At 42.0% G+C, this 24,311-nt stretch overlaps 1 protein-coding gene across 1 annotated transcript in view; it reads left to right on the top strand.

Annotated features, from left to right (window-relative positions):
- The window catches only part of sptlc3 (serine palmitoyltransferase, long chain base subunit 3), a 154,603-nt gene that overhangs the window by 83,929 nt on the left and 46,363 nt on the right, over positions 1-24,311 (top strand). The window contains exon 7 of the mRNA XM_084321704.1: positions 16,808-16,913. Within this exon, the coding sequence (XP_084177830.1) occupies positions 16,808-16,913 (106 nt within the window). The remainder of the gene's footprint in view (positions 1-16,807; positions 16,914-24,311) is intronic.

The raw sequence follows: 24,311 nt of genomic DNA, 5'->3' as shown, positions 1-24,311 counted from the left end.
TACCTTTCTGTGCGTATTTATCCACAATCTATAGCTCAACATGAAAATATTCGCAATTAATTGTAAAGGTAGCAAAATAACAACGTTTATGTTTTCGTTCGCTGGGAAACTACACTGCTATTTTGGCACTGCTGACTGACGTCACCACAGCATAGCCTGCCTCCTGCCTGTAGTCAGTCACAGACCTAGGATCAGATTTCCCTTACATTCCATAAGCTTAACACCAGAAGCCGCCGCGAAGACGAGGAAAAAGGGCTGGGATCCGAAACAGGCTGAGATCCAGACGACACCGTACACCACTTCCCAGTATATTGCTAGCCAATGTACAATCAATAGACAATAAACTGGATGACATCCGAGCAAGGATTCAATATCAAAGAGACGTTAGGGACTGCAATGTCCTTTGCTTCACCGAAACATGGCTAACACCGGAGGTTCCAGATCACGCGATTCAACCAGCGGATCACTTCTTTATCCATAGGAAGGATCGGACACAATCAGAGTCCGGTAAACAACGTGGTGGAGGTATTGCCTTCATGTTTAACAAAAATTGGAGTGATCCAACGAATGTGAAGGAATTATCCAATCACTGCTCCCCAGAACTGGAATATATAACCATCAAGTGTCGTCCTTTCTTCCTCCCGAGGGAGTTAACGGCGATCATCCTGGTCGGAGTGTATATTCCACCGCAAGCCAACAACAACGCCGCGCTCTCCAGACTACACGACGAGGTAAACAATATACAAGCGACGAACGTTAACGCCGCCATTTTAGTACTGGGAGATTTCAATAGCGCCAATCTGAGAAAGGTATTGCCTGATTTCTACCAGCATGTGACTTGCAACACCAGAGGCGGTAACATCCTAGATCACTGTTACACGCAATTTAAAGGTGGCTACAAGGCTCATTCTGATAGTGGCTTTGGCAAGTCAGATCACGCATCCATTTTCCTTACACCAAAGTACAGACAAAGAATTAAAAGTACTCCCGTAGTCTCGCGAGAGGTGCAGAAATGGGATGTGACGTCAGAGGATACACTAGTGTCAGTGTTTCACAACACAGACTGGATTGTATTCCGCGACACAGATAACATTAATGCCTACACGGAGACAGTGCTGGACTATGTCTGTACTAGGGTGAAAGAAACAATCCCCACTACCAAAATGAAAGTTTACCCAAATCAAAAACCCTGGGTAGACAAATCCGTCCGTGAAGCTCTGAGAGAGCGCACCAAAGCATACAATGACGGCCTAGTGGCAGGCAACATGAACGACCACAAGGTGGCGCAACACAACGTAAGGAGGACAGTGTCAGAGGCCAAACGGCGCTACAGGGATAAAATTGAACTCCAGTTTGAACAAGCTGACTCTAGAGCTATGTGGCAGGGGCTCAAAACGATGACAGACTACAAAGGCGCCTCCCTCAAACTGAACAGTGACATCTCCTTAGCAAACGACCTCAATACCTTCTATGCGAGGTTTGATGCTGGTAATAACAACACCAGCTCACAAGCCTCGGCAATGGGGGGGGGGGGGTCGGCTGCTGATGGAGGCGCAGTGTTCAGGGTAACAGAGCATGAGGTGAGGCGGACCTTTAAAAAAGTGAATATCAGGAAGGCAGCAGGTCCGGACGGCATCCCCGGCCGCGTCCTAAAAGTCTGTGCCGACCAACTGGCCCCAGTATTCACTGACATATTTAACCTGTCCTTAGAACAGGCTGTCATCCCCACCTGCCTGAAGAAGTCCACTATTATCCCTGTACCCAAAAAATCCAAGCCTGCTTGCCTCAACGACTACCGCCCTGTAGCTCTCACCTCCATAGCCATGAAGTGCTTTGAGAAGCTAGTAAAGGGCTACATCTGCTCCTCCCTCCCCATCAACATGGACCCCCTGCAATTTGCATACCGCCCCAACAGGTCCACGGAGGACGCCATATCCCATGTGCTGCACACAGCAGCATCACACCTGGACAAGAGGCAGGGGAACTATGTGAGAATGCTATTCATCGACTACAGCTCGGCATTCAATACCATAGTCCCCTCCATACTCATAGCCAAGCTCAGGGACCTGGGCTTGGGCTATGACCTCTGCCAGTGGGTCTTGGACTTCCTGACTGGCAGACCCCAGGTGGTGAGAGCAGGCAACTGCACCTCCTCATCCATCACCCTCAACATAGGGGCCCCCCAGGGCTGTGTTCTGAGTCCCCTCCTCTACTCCCTGTACACACACGACTGTGTGGCTCAGCGGAGTAGCAATACAATCGTCAAATTTGCTGACGACACAGTGGTGGTGGGCCTGATCTCTGCCAACGACGAGAGGGCCTACCTGGAAGAGGTCAAGGTCCTGGCGGGATGGTGCCAGGAAAACAGCCTCTCCCTGAACGTCAGCAAAACAAAGGAGATGATTGTGGACTTCAGGAGGTCGGGGGTCAAGGACTACAGCCCCCTCAGCATCGACGGGGCACCGGTTGAGAGAGTCAACAGCTTCAAGTACCTCGGAGCCCACATATCCGAGGACTTGAAATGGACCATACACATTAACAGTGTGGTGAAGAAGGCACGACAACGCCTCTACTTCCTCAGGCGCCTAAGGAAGTTCCAAGTCAGCCAGAAGATCCTTAAGAACTTCTACTCATGTACAATAGAGAGCATCTTGACCGGCAACATCACCTCCTGGTTTGGGAATAGCACTGCAAAAGACCAAAGCAGACTACAAAGAGTGACACGTTCAGCCGAACGCACAATTGGAGGGGGGCTCCCCACCCTCCAGAACATTTACTACAAGCGTTGCAAGGGGAAGGCTAAGAGAATTATTAAGGACTCGAGCCACCCGAACAACTGCCTCTTTGAACTGCTGCCGTCAGGCAAGCGATACAGGAGTCTCAAGGCGAGCACAGAAAGACTCAGAAGTAGCTTCTATCCCCAGGCCATCAGGCTGCTAAACGAACAATGAATGAACACTACACAACAACAACCACCAAACACACATAGCACACACATCCACACGCACACACTCACTTTAAACAAACACACTGTAGCACCCACTACACACACTTTATAGCACACACCCACTTTAAACAAACACACTGTAGCACCCACTCCCCACACTTTATATTTATGGATGAAGGATTGCACTACAACTCGTACACCTTACTGTAAATTGTACCTAAAATTGTACCTCATCCCATTTCTGCTTTGCACTAGATAGTACTGTACATTAGTACACTGCATAGTTGTGTATTGTATATTATATGGTAACTCAGAACATTGTACATATGTCTATACCGAACAACTGTGACCTCATTTTCTTCTTCTAAATTCATGCTATATTATGTTATTATGTTATTTGATACTATCTTGTCTAGCACAGTCTCTGGAGCGTAACAGTAAGAAGCATTTTGTATGAAAGTATTCTGTACTTCTGTATGACAACTATTAAAGAACTTGAACTTGAACTTGAACTAACAATTCGTACAATGGGAAAATAACTGACCCTGAATCTGTGGCTAGTATCTGTTTCACCCAACACTAGGGATGCTCGATATTGGCTTTTTTTACCTATACCGATATTGTCCAACTCTTAATTTCCGATACCGATATCAACCGATAGCGATATGTGCAGGGTCCCCCCCCCCCCCCCCCCAAAAACGGAATAATTTCAGATAATTAACATTACATATCTCTTGTTGTGGAATTAACACAACATTATGCATACTTTTGACAATAAATAAAATCAGAATTTGTTCTTACTAGCTTGCCTGGGTAGATAAAGGTTATAGAAATGGGAAAAAAATATAAAAAAGAAAATTGAAAACCGATACAGATATTTTCCGATATCACATTTTAATGCCAATATCGGCTGATAATATCGGTAGGCCGATAATATGGGACATCCCTACCCAACACTAGTGCTCCGTGATCATAGCCATTTATCTCTAAAGCTAACCACTATTTGTAAAAGCCACAACCACGTTACCATATTTTAATTTATAATTTTAATCGTATAACGTTATTTCGCTGCATATTAAATCACTGTAAATACTAATGTAAATCATTGTGTCGTTGTACATATTGTGTATAGTCTATAACGTTAGTAGCTAGCTAGCTTGCTAGTCGGCATTCCCGAAACTCCTAACATGCCCCGATTTAAAATGGTTCTCTCTTTGTATACCTTTGTCCTCACAAAGTATTCTGCCAGGGAACTTATGGACACGACAGTAGTAGTAGTAGTTATAAGGTGTTTGAGCTTGTATCGTTAACGTTAGTTAGCTATCGTGGTGCATCACAGTCACGAAAGGGGCTACTATCGTATCAACATGCCGTGGCGTGTAGCTAGCTAGCTTGCTAGTCGGCATGATGCATGCAGTGCTTTGCCCCACAGGTCTGAGAAGAGGACCTGCACATTTTACTCGTTCCCGAAACTCTCTACATGCCCCGATTTAAAATGGTTCACGATAGGCTTGGGCGGTATGACTGTATTACGGTATACCAGGATATTTCGAGATCCCGCCGGTATGATTCTCAATACCGTGACGTCACAGACTGCTATTACACTGACACAGAGTTGATTGTAGTGCACAGCACGCGCCAGCAGAGGGTTACATGGCTATCGTTCCGGGAGCTAACGTTGATACCTGGCTGGTGCTAACTAACGTGGCTATCATTCCGGGAGCTAACGTTGATACCTGGCTGGTGCTAACTAACATGGCTATCGTTCCGGGAGCTAACGTTGATACATGGCTGGTGCTAACTAACATGGCTATCGTTCTGAGAGCTAACGTTGATACCTGGCTGGTGCTAACTAACGTGGCTATCGTTCCGGGAGCTAACGTTGATACCGGGCTGGTGCTAACTAACATGGCTATCGTTCTGAGAGCTAACGTTGATGCCTGGCTGGTGCTAACTAACGTGGCTATCGTTCCGGGAGCTAACGTTGATACCTGGCTGGTGCTAACTAACGTGGCTATCGTTCCGGGAGCTAACGTTGATACCTGGCTGGTGCTAACTAAGGTGGCTATCGTTCCGGGAGCTAACGTTGATACCTGGCTGGTGCTAACTAACGTGGCTATCGTTCCGGGAGCTAACGTTGATACCTGGCTGGTGCTAACTAAGGTGGCTATCGTTCCGGGAGCTAACGTTTATACCTGGCTGGTGCTAACTAACTGGCTATCGTTCCAGGAGCTAACGTTGATACCTGGCTGGTGCTAACTAACTGGCTATCGTTCCGTGATTTGTTTACTTGGTAACACGGGTTGCTAAGGAATTTAGGTTCAAGGTTGAAGAAAGTGCACTTTTAGGTTGAAAGAACGGCCCTAATGTCAACGTGTTTCAATATAAGCGTTATGTATGGTGATGTGTTTTCACACCTGGTTTCCTGCTCACGGTGGCATCTGGCTTCCTCTGATCAGAGCCACTCTGTTTAACATATGTTACAATAAACAGTTCTATTGCCTAACTTTTAATGTAATAATCTATATATATCCAGAATTAAACAGTGTATTAATTAGCTGCAATTTAATACTAAACAACCCAAACTTGAGTCAACCTCATCCTTGCTAACAGATGGTTGACACTTTACATTGATGTAGATAAACCTCTTGACTCTTGATTCTTGATTCTAATCTATATATGTTTCTTGGTTTCTTTATAGAGTTTTTAATCCACTCAAAGCCACTCCAATATTGTATTTCATCCTAATCCAGTATAACATTCTTTACTTATAAGATTTCAGAGCAAGTATGTGGTTTCTGTGCTTCAGGGCAGCTGCTACTGCTGTAACTTGTCACACTACCATGTGATTTTGGTCTCCATTGTATGGGCATTGATTTGGATTAACATCTCCTTTGTCCTTGTTATCTTGATTAACAACTGTCACAACAGTCCTGAGGGTGTTCTCAGGATCTACCACACCTTGTGGCATTCTGGTCACAGTTACAAATTACATCATTCCAAGTAAATTTGACCACTCAATTTTACCACACTAGCTAGCTTGGTACTATGACCCGTGACAGGGATAAGGCGACAGCCTAACAAACCAATAGCGCTGCTTACTGAACAACAGGCTGCCTAGTGGTAATTGTGGTTCTTTTTTTACGACAAATTAAAAACCTTATAACTACCTTGTTTCAACCAAAAATGCTTAAACAATCATGTTAGTGGTAGAAGGGAACTCATTTTGTGCAAAAATGGAAAGCTTGCCAATGTTCATGCGGCAGAATTGTTACAATAGCCGATAATCCATTTTCCCAATGATAAATCCCTATACGGGTGGAACAACCAGTGACGTCAGACTACACCTGAATGAATGAATGAAAACTTTATTTAACAGATTGCAGAATGGGTACAATACAGTACGGCTCAATACACACAATTGTTAAGGGGATGCAGACCTGAGAAAGACGTTTGTCTTGTTTCCATCAGGGGCCCCCATTTTCAATTCATATAGACATTTATGACATACACAACATACATGACATTTATGGCATAGGGACATATAGGTATTTAGTACTGATACATTTGTGACATAAACGGTATTCAAATATACAGTACTGTTACCCCTAGATCCTGACAGAGTATATACATATGATGGGGAGGGGACTGTACATTAGGAGGGGGTGGGTGGGTGGGAGAGAGATATACATATGGCGGGGAGGGAATATATACATGAGGTGGGGAGGAGACTGTCTATTAGGAGGTGGTGGGGGTTTTGGGCATTTACGGTGGCCAGTTTCGAATTGCAGCCTCCCGTAGGTGCTCTTTAAGAGCGGTTTTGAATGTGGGCAGGGATTCACATTCCTTTACAGCTTTAGGTAGGGCGTTCCACATTGATGTGGCATAATTGCGAAACGTATTTAGTCCCTTGTTTGAGCCGAATCTGGGTTTAACATGATTTGTTGAGCTTCCTCTGGTGTAGTGGTTGTGGTATTCACTGACCTTTGGGAAGTATTTTGACATGTACATGGGTACCTTAGTCGTATAGTGTATCTTGTAGACCAGGCCCATTGCAAGTTGCTGTACTCTGTCGTCTACTCTAAGCCATCCTAGGTTGTCAAAGTGGGCAGGGGTGAGGTGGGTTCTGGGGGTAAGGTCAAGTAGTAGTCTGACCAGTTTGTTTTGTGATGTTTGTAATTTTGTTTTAAGCGCCTTTGAGGTGCTTTGGTACCATGAGGTGCACGCATAGTCGTAGTACCCTTGAATGAGTGCTCCTGCCAGAGTCTTCAGGGTATTCTTGTTTACCAGAGAGGAGATCCGGTACAAGAATCTAGTTCGTTGGTTGACTTTTTTTATTACATTGGATGCCATTTTGTCACAGGAAAGATTTGCCTCTAGGATGGAACCCAGGTAGGTAATTTCGTCTTTCCTTGTGACAATATTGTCACCCACTGCAACTGAGAAGCCGTCGGTCTTGCTGAGTTTGTTATTTGAACCGAAGAGAATGGACTCTGTTTTGCCCATGTGTAATGATAGTTTGTTATCAGCGAGCCATATGCAGATTTTGCCTAGTCCCTATTGTGAGGATGTTCAGCAGAGAACGGTGCCATATCCATCTGGGCACAGATGGAATTTCATATCACAGACGGGTTAAACGGGTTGGCCCATATTCAGCAATGAAACAGCTGGGAAGGCAGAGACGGGAACCTGTACCTGTGTTGTCTGTGTTGTTGTGGATAATGGATCTAGATCCTGAGATGCGTCAAGATAAAGGGGGCTGCGTTTAAGGGATCATCACATTGTTATACACAATCAAACAATGTCCGTAACAGGAAAAGCCCAGTCTGTTCAGATAGATTCACTTTAGCTAGGTTATCTCTAGTTATAGTGATATATTTTGCTAGGTTATCTCTAGTTATAGTGATGTATTTAGCTAGGTTACTTATCTCTAGTTATAGTGATGTATTTAGCTAGGTTACTTATCTCTAGTTATAGTGATTTATTTAGCTAGGTTATCTCTAGTTATAGTGATGTATTTAGCTAGGTTACTTATCTCTAGTTATAGTGATGTATTTAGCTAGGTTATCTCTAGTTATAGTGATGTATTTAGCTAGGTTATCTCTAGTTATAGTGATGTATTTAGCTAGGTTATCTCTAGTTATAGTGATGTATTTAGCTAGGTTATCTCTAGTTATAGTGATGTATTTAGCTAGGTTATCTCTAGTTATAGTGATGTATTTTGCTAGGTTACTTATCTCTAGTTATAGTGATGTATATTTAGCTAGGTTATCTCTAGTTATAGTGATATATATTTAGCTAGGTTATCTCTAGTTATAGTGATGTATATTTAGCTAGGTTATCTCTAGTTATAGTGATGTATTTAGCTAGGTTATCTCTAGTTATAGTGATGTATATTTAGCTAGGTTATCTCTAGTTATAGTGATGTATTTACACACCTCACCCACCCAGAATGTGTTGCCACTCGCCACCACGGATCATTTAAATGTTAAACGTCTCATTAGTCTGTTTGAACTAGTAGCACTCTTGTACACTCCCCCCTCTCTATCTCCCCCCTCCATTCATCTCTACACCCCATCTCCTCTCTCTCCCTACCCAAACATGTTAGAGATATCTCAGCCACTGTGTGTGTGTTGAGCAATGATTTAACAGTCTAATGATCGCAGCCTCATCCCATATCCGCCCATCATGGCTTATCTAAACCCCCTCCAATGTACAGTTTCCCCCACCCCGCCTACCCAACCCCCCCACCCCCACTCCACCCACCCAACCACCTCCAATGTACAGTTTCCCACCCCACCTACCCAACCTCCTCCAATGTACAGTTTCTTCCCCCTCAAATGTATATACTCTCTTTTTAGACTCTTTTTGTATCACAAACAGTACTGTATTTGTAGATCTGGTATGTCATAAATGTCTAGATGTAGCAGTACTGTCTACCTGTATGTCATGTTATGATGAATTGAAAATGGGGGACCCTGATGTAAGCAAGACGAAAGTCTTTCTCTGGTCTGCATCCCCTTAACAATTGTGTGTATTGAGCTGTACTGTATTGTACCCATTCTTCAATCTGTTCATAAAATGTTCAATCAATCAATCAATTTTGACACACTGGCTAATTGTGTGTCTCTGTCCTACGTGTGTGTCTCTGTCCTAGTTTGTTTATCACGGATTGATGAACTGATTGTGAGATCTCATTGATTGATTGATTGAAAACTTTATTAACAGATTGCAGAATGGGTACAATACAGTACAGCTCAATACACACAATTGTTAAGGGGATGCAGACCAGAGAAAGACTTTCGTCTTGTTTCCACCAGGGTCCCCCATTTTCAATTCATCAGGACATATATGACATACATGACATACAGATAGTCAGTACTGCTACATCTATACATTTATGACATACCAGATTTGCAAATACAGTACTGTTTGTGATACAGAAGGAGTCAAGAAAAGGGAGTATATACATTTGACGTAGAAACTGTACATTGGAGGAGGTTGGGTGGGGGGGGTTGGGTACACTGGGATATTGACAACCATACTGGGTAATTTACATTGGAGGTGGTTGGGGGGGGGGGGGGGCACACTGTATAAGCAAGCAAAACTGTACATTGAGGGGGGGGAGACTCTGTACAAACAAACAAAATTGTACATTGGACTATTGGCAAAACCATACTAGGTAAATGACTGTACATTGGAGGGGGTTGGGTTAGGATATTTACAGGGGCCAGTGTTGAATTGCAGTCTCCCGTAGGTGTCTCTTGAGAGAGGTTTTGAAAGTGGGTAGTGATCCACATTCCTTTACAGCTTTGGGTAGGGCGTTCCACATTGATGTGGCATAATTGCGAAACGTGTTTAGTCCCTTATTTGAGCCGAATCTGGGTTTAACATGATTTGTGGAGCTCCCTCTGGTGTTGTGATCGTGGTATTCACTGACCTTTGGGAAGTATTTTGCCATGTACATGGGTACCTTGGTCGTGTAGTGTATCTTGTAGACCAGGCCCATTGCAAGTTGCTGTACTCTGTCATCTACTCTAAGCCATCCTAGGTTGTCAAAGTGGGCAGGGGTGAGGTGGGTTCTAGGAGTAAGGTCAAGCAGTAGTCTGACCAGTTTGTTTTGAGATGTTTGTAATTTTGTTTTTAGCGCCTTTGAGGTGCTTTGGTACCATGAGGTGCAAGCATAGTCGTAGTACCCCTGAATGAGTGCTCCTGCCAGAGTCTTCAGGGTATTCTTGTTTACCAGAGAGGAGATCCGGTACAAGAATCGAGTTCGTTGGTTGACTTTTTTTATTACATTGGATGCCATTTTGTCACAGGAGAGATTAGCCTCTAGGATGGAACCCAGGTAGGTAATTTCATCTTTCCTTGTGACAATATTGTCACCCACTGTAACTGAGAAGCCGTCGGTCTTGCTGAGTTTGTTATTTGAACCGAAGAGAATGGACTCTGTTTTGCCCATGTGTAATGATAGTTTGTTATCAGCGAGCCATATGCAGATTCTGCCTAGTTCCGAGCTGAGGGTTTTTTCAACCTGTAACTTGTTCTTGTCAGAGACCAGCAGGGCTGAGTCGTCCGCAAACAGGAACAAGTTGCAGTCACAAGCTGACGACATGTCATTTGCATAAATTAGGAACAGTAGCGGTCCTAGTATGCTTCCTTGTGGAACACCACAGCTCACTGTGAGGGGGGGGGATAGGGTACCGTTTACCTCCACCATCTGTTCCCTCCCCTCAAGGTAGGATTGCATCCAGCTCACTGATAGACTATCAAAACCAATTGCTTTTAGCTTGTCAATCAGAATGGAGTGATTGACCGTGTCAAAGGCCTTTTGTAGGTCCAGCATGACCATGCCGCAGTATTTGCCTGCGTCCACCTCTTGTTTGATGTGGTCATTCAAATAGAGAAGGCATGTGTCAGTGGAGTGGGATGTTCTGAAGCCAGATTGGAATTCGTAGATTAGATTTTTTTCCGCTAGGTACTTTTCGACCTGTTCGTAGACTATTTTTTCCATGACTTTCGAGATGGAGGTGATTTATATTTGTGTTGTGTTGATTTATATTTGTTTTTGTTTTGTCTTAACACTGGAAAGTCCAACCTTCTTGGTGTCGATACCGGTGATCAGACTCTAAAATGTACTGTGTAAATCGTGACTTGAATCATGGCAAGTGGCATGGCATGACGAGTTCCCCTTGGTGCTTGCTGTTCTGACTGTGTTAGTGTCTTAACGGCGCCTCATTAACTGCAGCTGTTGTTCAACACTGCCATCTGCTGGTTTAGTTTAGGTGCCTCCAGCTGGGAATAATAACTTGACCCACTGACTGCTGTGAATTGTCAAACTAGAAATGCTGCTGGGGCATTTGTTTTGCGTAAACACAGACCTGAGGTCAGGCCTGTACAAGGCTGGTAATGCCTCCTGATGCCGTGTGCAGGTGTTCATGTGATTCATACTGCATACTTGGTATTTTGTGTTTGTAGTTTGTATTGGGTGTTGCTGGCTGATGTTGCTGTGCTTTGTGTACTCTTGTGACCTGCCCTGCTGACTCATTACTGTGTTTGTTCTCTGGGTAATTCACACATTGCAGGGCTACGATTGTTCAGTGCTGCATGGACAAGATAATATGTATTGTGTACTTTATAGTATATAGACTATCAGGGTCTGCACAAGGTCCTTGAAGTGCTTAAAGTACTTAAAAAAATATATATATATATTGGAATTCCTTTAAAACAGCCAATTGTTTTAAACAAGGTGCTTAAAAAGTCATTGAAATTCAAATTAACCATTCATATTGAAGGTTTTGTTCATCCATGATCAAATTGTTCTGAATCAACAAATAGTTTTTTCTTTTTGTTCTGTTTTAATAAAATCTGACGAGTCGCTGTCTCACGCGCTCCAACTGATTTTCCTCATTTCTTCGCGTGTGATGCTCTAGCTGTCTAGCAGGCCAAGAAGATGCTTAAAATGCTGTTTAAAAGTGAATTGTATCCTTCGAGTGACATCCTTGAAAATGAAAAATAGTGCTTGGAAAAGTACTTAAAAGTCCTTGAATTTCATTTAGCAATGTCTGTGGGAACCCTGGACTATATACCTTTACATGGTTTATTGTTGACTACATATGACTTGATTCATTAATATTAATAAGTAAAAGTCTGTACAAATGTTACTTATTATTATAATTTTTTTTTAAGTGATTTAAAGAATATTATTCAGACTTTGCTAGCCAAGGTTCCTCTTCTAGTTTATTAACACGGCTTTAGTGGCGGTGTTGTGTCAAGGTAGTGACCCCAGATAGGAAGTGTTTCCCCTCCGGTGAACGTCTGTGGACCCCAGACTGTAGCCAGAGAGACATCATCACTGGCTAGAGGAACCGGACGTTGTTACGGTGGTGTTTGGTGAATTATTTTCTTTATTATTATTATACATTATTTTCATTATCTAGACTCTGATATAGACATCAACTATGATTTGAAATCGAGGAAAACACTGACTAAAGACCAATTCATTAAGCAATGAATTAGGCCTAATGAAGAAAAAGATGAGGGTATAAATGATGTCTTCTGAAATGTTGAAAATATCCTAATAGTTTGGGTCAGTCCTCAGTTAGTTAGACCGTTGGCTTGTTGACCAATTTTCCAATAGTGTTGGAAGCCAGCTGTGTTTGTTGACGGGTTACAAGCTAACTAGCTGATCTAAATGATCAAACACAATACATATAATAACATTGCTTGTGCAAGGCCATCTCCATCACTGGGCAAGTTCTTTCTTGTACACAATAAATACAAAAATATATATATAATTTTTTTATTATTCTCCGGTCCACTCCACTCCATGATTACCTGCATCCATACGCTCACACTCTCTCTCCACTCCAGTCATTTAAAGTAATTTAAAACAATCTATGGTTTCCCAGGCAACAACACAAAGGATGACTCACATTTCCAAACGCAAATTATTATTGATTTCTGAATGAATGGATTTGTTATTTTTGGCATAAAGAAACAATTATTTTGGCCTGGCATGTTTTCTCGTTCAGGTTCAGGCTGAGAAACGGTGAGAGCAGTGGTGACAGTGTGGCCACCATGAGAGCAGTGGTGACAGTGTGGCCACCATGAGAGCAGTGGTGACAGTGTGGCCACCATGAGAGCAGTGGTGACAGTGTGGCCACCATGAGAGCAGTGGTGACAGTGTGGCCACCATGAGAGCAGTGGTGACAGTGTGGCCACCATGAGAGCAGTGGTGACAGTGTGGCCACCATGAGAGCAGTGGTGACAGTGTGGCCACCATGAGAGCAGTGGTGACAGTGTGGCCACCATGAGAGCAGTGGTGACAGTGTGGCCACCATGAGAGCAGTGGTGACAGTGTGGCCACCATGAGAGCAGTGGTGACAGTGTGGCCACCATGAGAGCAGTGATGACAGTGTGGCCACCATGAGAGCAGTGGTGACAGTGTGGCCACCATGAGAGCAGTGGTGACAGTGTGGCCACCATGAGAGCAGTGGTGACAGTGTGGCCACCATGAGAGCAGTGGTGACAGTGTGGCCACCATGAGAGCAGTGGTGACAGTGTGGCCACCATGAGAGCAGTGGTGACAGTGTGGCCACCATGAGCGGAGGACTTGCAAATAAGGGCCTTGCCCTCCAGGGAGGCGGACCCAGTGGCGTTGGACGAGGAGTTGGGACTCTGCTTTCATGCAGAGGTCGTTGTGTGGTGTGATGTGTAACAAAAAAGCCAATCGGCTAGGGGAGCAAATAAGTTGAGAGTGGCTGAGCGTCCTCATCCCCATTGGGATCGAAGCGGGGGAGAGCGACCTTTTCTTTTTCTTAACTGCAAAAGTCCAGGAGGAGGTTTAAATGGAAGACTGTTCTGATTTGATGCTGAAGATTTCAGGGAGGCCATCGTTGTCTACCCAGGTATATCCATCAGCCCACAGAGAGCGCATGTATTTAGCCTGGAGACGACTAGTGTTCCCCCGCTAGCGGCGAGTGTCGAGCAGCGTCGTGCTACCGGGTTAAATAAAACGGTATAATCATATGTTGTTATAAATGGTTTAATCACTTTGATCCTTCCTGAATTAACTGACTACAGTAGATGCTTTTAGAGATGCGTTAGTCTCACATTGAACACACTCTTGGTCTTGAGTTCAAGTTTTGTTTTATTTGTCACATAAAGGTACACATTACAGTGAAATGCTTGGTTCTGTATGACCCTCCTGAAATTGTGCTTCATACAGTAAAGTACAAAATTCAGAAATGAGGTAGAGGTAGTGAAAATCTTTTAGTAATAAATATGGATCAAATGTGGTGTCGGAAGTGTAGGGAGGTTCCTGTGGTGTCTCCTGGAGTGTTTAACCTCTTAAGCCCTAGCCATATTTTCAGAAAATGTGCCTAAAAGTACATACCCAAGTAAATTGAAGATTGCTCCACTTCTACAAGTTCCATTTGCATGTTCTTGGTATCTAGGGACATCTATGGATCTCAGGGAATATTCGCAGTGTCAGAAATATTGTCTGTTACTATGATTGAGTAAATTGTAATGAACCAAAGGAGAATATACTCTTTTCTTATTTTCTTTTATTGCCACTGAGCTCATTCAGCACCTTCTTGAGATCAAGTGTACTAAATTACCTTATTATGGCCAAGTCATACATCTATGGATCCGCCCAAATCTCAATGGCAGTTGGAGATGGGAGTTAAATCTGGATTTAGTACCACCAGTCGCCCGGTACAGGGCAGCAAAGACTGTGAATGAAATCTACTAAGTACAGTTACTTTTGTATAATGTCCATAGCTCCGCCATTTATTTGCGGATTGAAATGCAATTTCTTTCCTAGACGTTCAGAGAAAGGTAAAGAAACAATATATGTTGTATTTTATGGCAATAACGTTGAGGTTTGTTCGACCCGTGAGATATAAACGAGAAAATGGTAGTTTTATAAAATGTAGACGTCCATCGGAAGCCCTGGGTCTCCTCTTTCTTAGGACTGCAACGATTTCATGACTGCTTCCTGTCCTCGCGTCTAAATCGGATATTTTTATAATCCTATTTAGTTAATAACTAGGGGTGTAACAGTACACAAACGACGGTACGGTACGTACCTCGGTTTTGAAGTTAAGGTTCGGTACGGGTTTTCGGTACAGTGGGGGAAAGTTTGGCTTTCCATGTTCCACTCAGGGGTGCAGTAACTAATTGTACTTGTAGGGCTGTCAATAAATATTCTATATTGAAATTAATAATCGACTTGTAAAACAAAAAATTATTATTATATTGGATTGTGAAAAATAACAGCCCCCGGTGGACGGTCGTTAGTGGTTAACATACCGTTGTATTCGTTCGGTACGGTATGGTACTGAAACGGTTCGGTACGGATACGTATACCTTTACACCCCTACTAATAACACTTAAGGGGTCCCCACACGGCGAGCGATTTTAGCCAGGCGACCGATTTTTTTAGCAAGCCGACCTGCAGAATTGTATCGCCTCCATTGTTATGATGTTATGAATGAGAGAACCCACACGGCAGGAGATTTTGAAGCGACGGTCGCGCAGATATTTCTGTCGCCTCGCTAAATATCGCCTCGATCCTATTTTTGGAGGCGACGGCACAAGGACAATGAGGAAATAACATGACTTCTACAGTAGAAGTACTGCAGAAGTTCTACTGGTGTATCATTTGTACACCTTTAATCAATACATTCATTGATCAATCTACGTATTATTACCATGCTACATAAGGTTATGTTCATTATTATTAACGGGAACAATTTAAATAAATAACGTTAGTTTGAGAAGCTATAGAGTGGCCGCTTGTCATTAACTAATAAATGAACAATGCGCCACGATGCACCTACTAGTGTTTTAATACTCGGGTAACAAAATAAGTTGTGGATGTTGACAGTTTAATGTCCAGGCTGCAGCTGATGTAGTTTGTAAGGTTTATTGTCCAAAGAAAATTATGGTTGATAACAAAACAGTTTGCGTCTTCCGTGAAAAAAAACATTCTTTCAGCAGCTGCATAACATTACTTGTCCAATCGGTGGTAATGAACGTATTGTAGCGACCAGGCATGCAGTAATGTCAGGAAGAATGAGGAGAGGTTGTATTCGTATATGGTGGTTTAATTCCAGCTCAATATGGGTTTTACAGGTTAATACTCTCTCGTAACGCACAACACAGCTACCTGCGAACCCGCTTCACAACAGCCTAACGTCCGGTCCCTTCGGTCCGCCCTCCTATATCTCCCGGGGGGAAACACCCCCAGCTAAACAGAGCGACACATAGTTATTATACCTGAGAACGGTCGCCTCTGGTGTGGGGGGCTAAGCGATTGTCATTGAGCGACAGGCGATCACATCGCCAGGCGACGTCTGTCGCCCGCCGTGTGCAGACCACTTTAAAATCATTGCTAAAAAAACGTAGTACTGAACATATACACTTTGACTGCTGTTTTGATAGGGTTAGGGTTTTTACTCTTGGCTACATTTGAAAAAGAAACGCAACATCACTTAATACGGACTGTATTGATCTATTTGTGACGTGAAATTTATCTTGGCCCTGTACCGGGCCGATCAGGCTTAAGAGGTTAATTAAAGTTTCTAAAGTGAATGTTAAAGGTGAGTGTTTAAAGTGAGTGTTTGCATGTGAATGTATGGGTTGATGATGTTACATGGAGTCATTGAGCATCCTGATGGCCTGGGGATAGAAGCTCCTTTTTGAGGCTCTCTGTATCGGCCATGAGACTCCGGTAGCGCTTGCCTGACCACAGCAGTGGCTAGAGTCTTTGACTGTTCTCTTAGCCTTGGCCCTGCAACGCCTGGTGTAAATGGCGATGATGCAACAGTTGTGTTTATGTGTGTGTTTCAGACATGCTCAGTCTGGAGAAGATGCTGAGGGAGGCAGTGTGCTCCGGCCAGCCTCGTACACACAGACCCTGGAGGAAGATTCTCATCATGGTGGAGGGCATCTATAGGTCAATACCACCTCATCACACACATACCTACACAGATGCACACATACACAAGTGCACATAAACATGCATACACACGCACACACATACACACACCGATATACACAAGTGCACATAAACATGCATACATATACAAGTGTACACACGTGGAGATACACAAACACACACCAGGGTTTCAGTTAGCCAGTAATGATTTTTAAACATGTTTAAATCTCTCTGGTCATAATGTCCTGTGAAAATAAATGTTCTCTTATTTTAATTTGGTTACCAAGTAAATACACTAAAAGTGCTTGTTTTTGCCACTGAAACAGAAATCTAGCTCAAACAAACTGAAGTCTCGCTCTGAAATCCTGTGTGTGAATTACCTCGTGATGCAGCTGGATTCGCAAGATTATATATTTTTTAGTGCGGTCAATAGATTAAAAAAATTTAACTAATTAATCTCACAATTTTCTAGATAAAAAATAGCATTTTTCTACTTAAGACCGAAGCTTGTAACAGATATTTACTTGAGTAAAATCATGGAATTAATGTAAAATCAACACAAAGAAAGGATATTTAGATTCAAAGACTACCGTAATTCCTCTAATAGTAACCGGGTCTCAAATACAAGCCGGGTCTCTATTAATGGCCAGGTGCGCTCTTGAGCTAAGCAATTATAAGCCGGCCTCCTAATACAAGCCGGGTTACTAATATACTGAGCTGCATACTGAGCTAGTTACTTGATTTCACTTTGAAAACGTTGAAATGACCAGTGACCACCTGTAATTGCACCGTTTACTATTTCATACAGTACTTGGTTTCAATAAATGAACCCAGTACATTTTACTGGGTTCAAACTGACACAAAATGTTGATTTATTCATTATGATCCGTTTGAAAATTTGAAATATAGGCCTCCCTCTTATACAGGCCTCCTCCTAATACAAGCCTGATACCCGCTACAGTTGAAACAAATACAAGCCAGGGTTACTATTAGAGGAATTACGGTATTTTAATAGCTTTCTTTGAATACAGTTTCTCTCCTGTGAAATACAAATGTTCAACAAAACCATCAACATTGACTCAGCTAGACCTCTTTCTTATATCCGCGGCGCTAAGATTGAAGATTTTTCACTCCATAGATTCATCTAGATTAATTTATTTTAATGCTTTAAATAATTTAAATTAATCTCTAAAGTTAAAGCATTAATTTTGACAGCCCTAATTTTTTTTCTAGCGGAAATCCTGACACACACACACTACATACATACGAACACTCATATACACAAACGCATACATGTTAAATACTTTATTTGAATCCACAGATCATTATCACTCATAAATGGGATTGAAAATATTCTAATATATTTAAGGCGAGACAGTACCCCCTAATAGGCTAAACAAATATTGCAAGTTTTCTGAATTTTATGTTTATATATGCGAATGAGGCACTAGCTCATTAAATATGCACTATTTGCATGTATCACCAAGACTCGCATCACCAACATGGATAATGCCAGATTCAAAAACTTGGTTTCATTTTGTTGATACATTCAAAAAGAAACTTTTCACAGAAGGGATTGTGGCCATGTCCTCTTATCAGCCCCATACATCAGGAAATACTGTCTACTGTCATTAAAAAAATATATAAATATATAATATAAATATAAAATGTACTATAAACCTGGCTATGAATGATATATCAACAAACCCTTCTGGAATTTGAAGCAGGATATGGATAGGAAGAAATGTGGAGAGTTTGGTGTGTGTGTGTGTAGGTACTAGGGAAATGGAGTTCCAAGACTTGGTGTGTAAGTAAAATGCATAAAAACTAATTTTTGAGAAAACAACCTCAACGTTTTGTATTGTGATCTATGGACAAGTAAAATAAACAACTAATTGTATGTTTTCGATATTTTATTGCCACTAGTTTGAAATAAGACGTGGTTAAGGAAGCAAAATATAACAAAATCTCTATCGTCGAAAAAAGGCGATTTCACTGTTATTAAATATTCCAATATCCCGCTTGGCAGGACCACGTACCTACAGTTCTGGCCACGGCCTCACCTGTGCAGCCCAGGGCTGATGCTTGGCCAGTTTGTTCCACTTCCAGGATGAATGGACAATCTCTCGGTCTGCAGGATCAGCCCATCTGATCTTTGTTTGTAGACCGGCTGTAACATAGAAGCCAGAAAACATAGTGAAACCTTCACCGCGTTAACAATGGCATTTAACAATGGCTTTTACAAGAGGTACGCACGCACAGGTCCGGTATCACTACTGCAAACACAGACACACAGGTAAATGCACATAGCATACACGTGCACACACACATGCACGTACACTCAAACAAAGATATTTGCTCACTCGCTATCTGTTTACTCATACACTGGTATACGCCCGCACACAAACACACGTACGGACACACACTGACAACGCTGTCTGTTTAATCAATCTGTGTGGCTGAAGGCGTCCAGGTCGTCTTTAGCAGAGTTCAGTGGTTCACTCACTCACTCACTCACTCACTCACTCACTCACTCACTCACTCACTCACTCACTCACTCACTCACTCACTCACTCACTCACTCACTCACTCACTCACTCACTACCATGCCCTATAATGGTGTCCATTTGAATGGATTCTGTGTGTGTGCGTGTACGTGTGTGTTAGATCAGGGGGTCCCAAACTTTTCAGGCCGCGACCCAAAAATAACGGGGTCAGAGAGCCGCGACCCCCACTATTATAGGAGGTAAAAAAAAATTAATTCGATTTTTTTATTTATTTTTTTATAAATGGAAATGTATGGTTGAAACATGCACACGTTCAAACGCACACACACTAATAAGCATTGGAGGCTTTTAACCAGGGCCGGACTGGGGAAATCATTCAGGCCAGGAAATATAGTGCAAAATATAGCCCCAGTCAGGCCACTTTTTAAGCAGGGGGTCTGGGGGTCCCCCACCAGGACATTTCTTGTTACAAAGACTTCATTTCCTGCATTCTGGTGCAGGCATTTTTTTTTATTTGTACCCTTTAAATGCCAGTGTTTGTGATGGCATCACAAATTATTGTTAAAAAACAGGCTAGCATATGTATGATTAGCAACAACACTGATTTTGATGGATTTTCAGATTTTCAGAACTTCAGCCCTGATCATAACACCACATATTAATTTTATAATTCTAACCCTTTAAATGCCAGTGTGTGTGATGGCATATATTTGCAATATATCAAATGCAAAGTAGATTTTTCTGGGGGGGATTATTACAGGCTAGCATGTGTCAATGATTAGCAACAACAGTTTTTTGTAAGGTTCCCGCCTCCACCAATCACATGCGGCTCCTTTTGTGTGTGTTTGTGTGTGTGAGAGCAAGAGAGAGAGAGAGAGATAGTTCTCCAACTTGTGTGAGTTGCAGTGATCTCCTGGTTGTTCCCCACCTAGGTTATCTAACTATTGCGCTGCTGCAACTAGAAACACTGTCCTGGCCTGCTTCTAAGTTCAGTGGCCTGACTGCAAAAAAAATAAAAATTTGGATTTTTATTTTTATTTTTTTATCATCTGGCGACCCCTCCGCAGCGGCTCACGACCCTCCTGTGGGTCGCGACCCCGACTTTGGGAACCCCTGCGTTAGATGACGGTGTGTCTACTGGCAGTGAGCAGTGTGTAGCCTCTCTGACCTCCATCTGTTCATTAGCCTCCACCACAGCTCCAAACCAACTGTTTATCACTACTACTTTGTCTGTCTGTCTGACTGTGTACCTCAACTCTACTACACCTCCAAGCCAACTGTCACTACTACTTCCTCTGATTCTCTCTCTCTCTCTCTCTCTCTCTCTCTCTCTCTCTCTCTCTCTCTCTCTCTCTCTCTCTCTCTCTCTCTCTCTCTCTCTCTCTCTCTCTCTCTCTCTCTCTCCCTCCCACTCTCCCTCCCTCCAAGCCAGTTGTTTATCACTCTTACTTCCTTTCTCTCCTTTCTAAATGCTTAAGTTAACTAAGGAACTAAAGTTTAATTAGGTTTAAACCAATTGATCTGTGGATTTCATGATCGTGAGAATTTACACAAATTCAACCAAACTACGCAATCTTTGCAACAGCTTGCACATTTGACCAATCGCTGCAATATTTCAGCATAAAACGGTCACGCTGCTCGCAATTTGTTAACGTGTTACCTTCCAACACGTGACTTCATTTGACAGTCACTATTCAACCGGGAGACATGTGTCAAGAAGGACTGGAGTAACTAGACTACAACAGAATACATCTCCATGAAGAGGGAGCTGACTTCACGTTGGTGGCAGGAAACGGTGCTAGACTTAAATTGGTCACGGAAAGGTGGTGAATGTGAGAGGGACTGAGACAGAGGGCGTTACAGGCAGGCCCCTTTTTTTATTTTTTCAAGGATGCACAATATCTTCCTCAATAAAACAGGCAAAACGCATTATAAAAGCCACCACAAAATCTGGTATTTTGGGTTAGAATAATAACGGAAAACTCCCTAATCCTAGTGGCTCTGATTAACCAGGTATGAACCATAGAGCGCTCATCATCTTAATATTGATAACAAGGATGACAAAGTGGTGTTTAATCATCATCAAGATTCAAAATTGGGTGATAACATTTTTAATTGTCCATCAAAACTTGTGATTTTTCCATATGATGAGTCAATACGTTCGCTAAACTCTCTATGCTTCCCTCCCAGTCAGCAGATTACACTTCATGCAGCGCATCATGACACGCTCACCACTAAGCCACACCTCCTCCCATTTGTTGCTAGCTGGCAATTCAAGCTTTTCAACAAGGCTTTTTGTTTGTACAACATGAAGTAATAGCTGTGAGGGATTGCGTTGAGAATGTAGCCGCGGCAACATTGTCAGCAGGCATGAATGGAGAGTTACTATTGATATTAACCCTTTCACTGCCACACGGCAGAAGGTTAACCCTTTACTATCACACAACCGACTATTGTCGCAGTGAAAGGGTTAACCGTTTGGTAGTGCAGCAGTGATGGGGTTAATCTTCCCTCACAGACTCTCCTCGGGTTGATGCGATGAGAGAGGATAACATGTTGTTCAGAAACTGTTCCATCATGTATATAAACTTGCAGCTCAAATTTCTTTTTTCAATGGACCCTTGAAACGTTTCCAAAACCGGGTCCTCTGTGGTTAGATTATATTAAAATGTATTGTCATCATACAGCACAAGTACAGTACAACTAAAAGAAGTTTGGCATCCAACCAGAATGCAAATGTAGTGGTAAAGTGCAACAGAAATATACAATTTTAGACTGGGTACAAAATATACAAATTACCGTAATTCCTCTAATAGTAACCCCGGCTTGTATTTGTTTCAACTGTAGCGGATACCAGGCTTGTATTAGTAGGAGGCATGTATAAGAGAGAGGCCTATATTTCTAATTTTCAAACAGATCATAATGAATAAATCAACATTTTGTGTCAGTTTGAACCCAGTAAAATGTACTGGGTTCATTTATTGAAACCAAGTACTGTATGAAATACGGTAGTAAACAGTGCAATTACAGGTGGTCAAAAAAAGTTAAATAAAGTAAAATAGTGCAATCACAATACTGGTATAATAATAATAACTTCGTTTTATACAATTCTGAGGTAGGCTTACTCTCTTGGTAAACATTAACCAACATTATATGGTATTTACTGCACAGCCAGGCCAGCATATAACAACAATAATAAAATATATTGCCTATGGTAAATCCGTTGAGGGAAATACCGTAATTCCTCTAATATACATGAAACCCGGCTTGTATTAGGAGGCCGGCTTATAATTGCTTAGCTCAACAGCGCACCCGGTCATTAATAGAGACCCGGTTTTTAATTGAATACCGGTTACTATTAGAGGAATTACAGTAGTACAACAGAGTCTAGTGCTAATCAGATGTATGTACAGAGTTGTAGTATAATAAATAAAGACTACCGTAACTACCTAGTAAGTGTAGGATATGTATAGATATAGTAAAGGACTATGTGCAAGTACAGACAGGTGAGGATAAGGTGAGTATATATGCAGTGAGAATAAATATATATATATATGGTATATACAGCAGTATTTCTACATGCTATTATACAGAGCTATGGGTTATGTGCAAGCGGGGGGTCTGGGAGTTGCCCATCAGGAAAAATGTTGTTACAAAGACTTAATTTCCTGCATTCTGGTGAATTTTAGTGCATGTGAATCACAAACTAATGAGCCAACAATTGCTTAGTACAATGTACTGTTATGAACCTCAAATAAAACTGTTGTGGCACTAGCAATGCTACTCTCTCCACCCTCAAAAAGAAAAAAGCAAGAGCACAACATATCTTTCTATTTACTATTATAATAGTTAACCACTCTCTCCACCTATTCAAACGGAGCAAGAGCACAATACCCTATTCAGTTTACTGATGCACCACTACCCATCAAAAATTAAAATAGCCCTTTACACAAACATTAAATAACAGACCTTTCATTAACAATACTATAATTACAGTAGCCACTGCCGGAATAATAATAATAATCATTTATATAGCACCTTTCATACACAGAATGCAGCTCAAAGTGCTTAACAGAGACACGTCTTCTTTAAACAAGTCAAGAAGAAATAACACAAGTCAAGAAAAAACAAGAATACCATAAGGTCCAAAAAGTTATAATAAATGCAAAATAAAGAAATAAATAAAAAATACATAAAAACATGCAACCCTCCCAGACATACCCCACGCGAAGGTAAGGAAAAACTCACTAAAACCTAAAATAGGAAAAAATGCACCACAGGCAGTGTGGAGGAGAGAAACCTTAGAAGGGCCATTCAAGGGGGGATCTGCCTTCTTAGATGTCGGTGATAGTAGTGTTGCATGTTGCACATTTTTTTATTTTTTTAAATAAAAATAGTGAATAGTAAGAATAGTGTGACACATGTATTACGTGTGGTGAGCACACGCATGCATGCACAACGAAGACAAGATTGCATTGTCTCAATCATTTTAACTATACGTTTATGAGCTCAAAGTATGAGCTCACTGACTGAAATTTCCAACAAAAAGCATCAATTGTCAAATAATATTGATCACATTAACTAGACTAGAGGTTATTGAGGAAATTAGAAAGGGAACAACAACTTAACGCTTGTGTCTGATCAGTTTCTTATTTTTTTGATAACTTTGCAGTGATTATGTTTGTAGCCAATATATGTGGCAAAGGTGTGTAATCTTTGAATTATCTTGGAATTCTTTTGACTTTCTCTTTCATAAATTGTTTATTCAACTTCAGCCCCGATCATAACCACCACATATTGTTTTTTGTAATATCATATTTAACAACTCTTTTCAGAAAAGTGGGAGTATTTCATTTTTAATCTGACATTACAAAAAAAACGGAAAATGGTTATGATCAGGGCTGAAGTT

The sequence above is a fragment of the Notolepis coatsorum genome, assembly GCF_963971535.1.
Source record: "Notolepis coatsorum genome assembly, chromosome: 9".
Classification (NCBI taxonomy): domain Eukaryota; kingdom Metazoa; phylum Chordata; class Actinopteri; order Aulopiformes; family Paralepididae; genus Notolepis; species Notolepis coatsorum.
The sequence above is the reverse complement of the archived record's forward strand: the minus strand, read 5'-3'. Positions and strand labels throughout refer to the sequence as shown.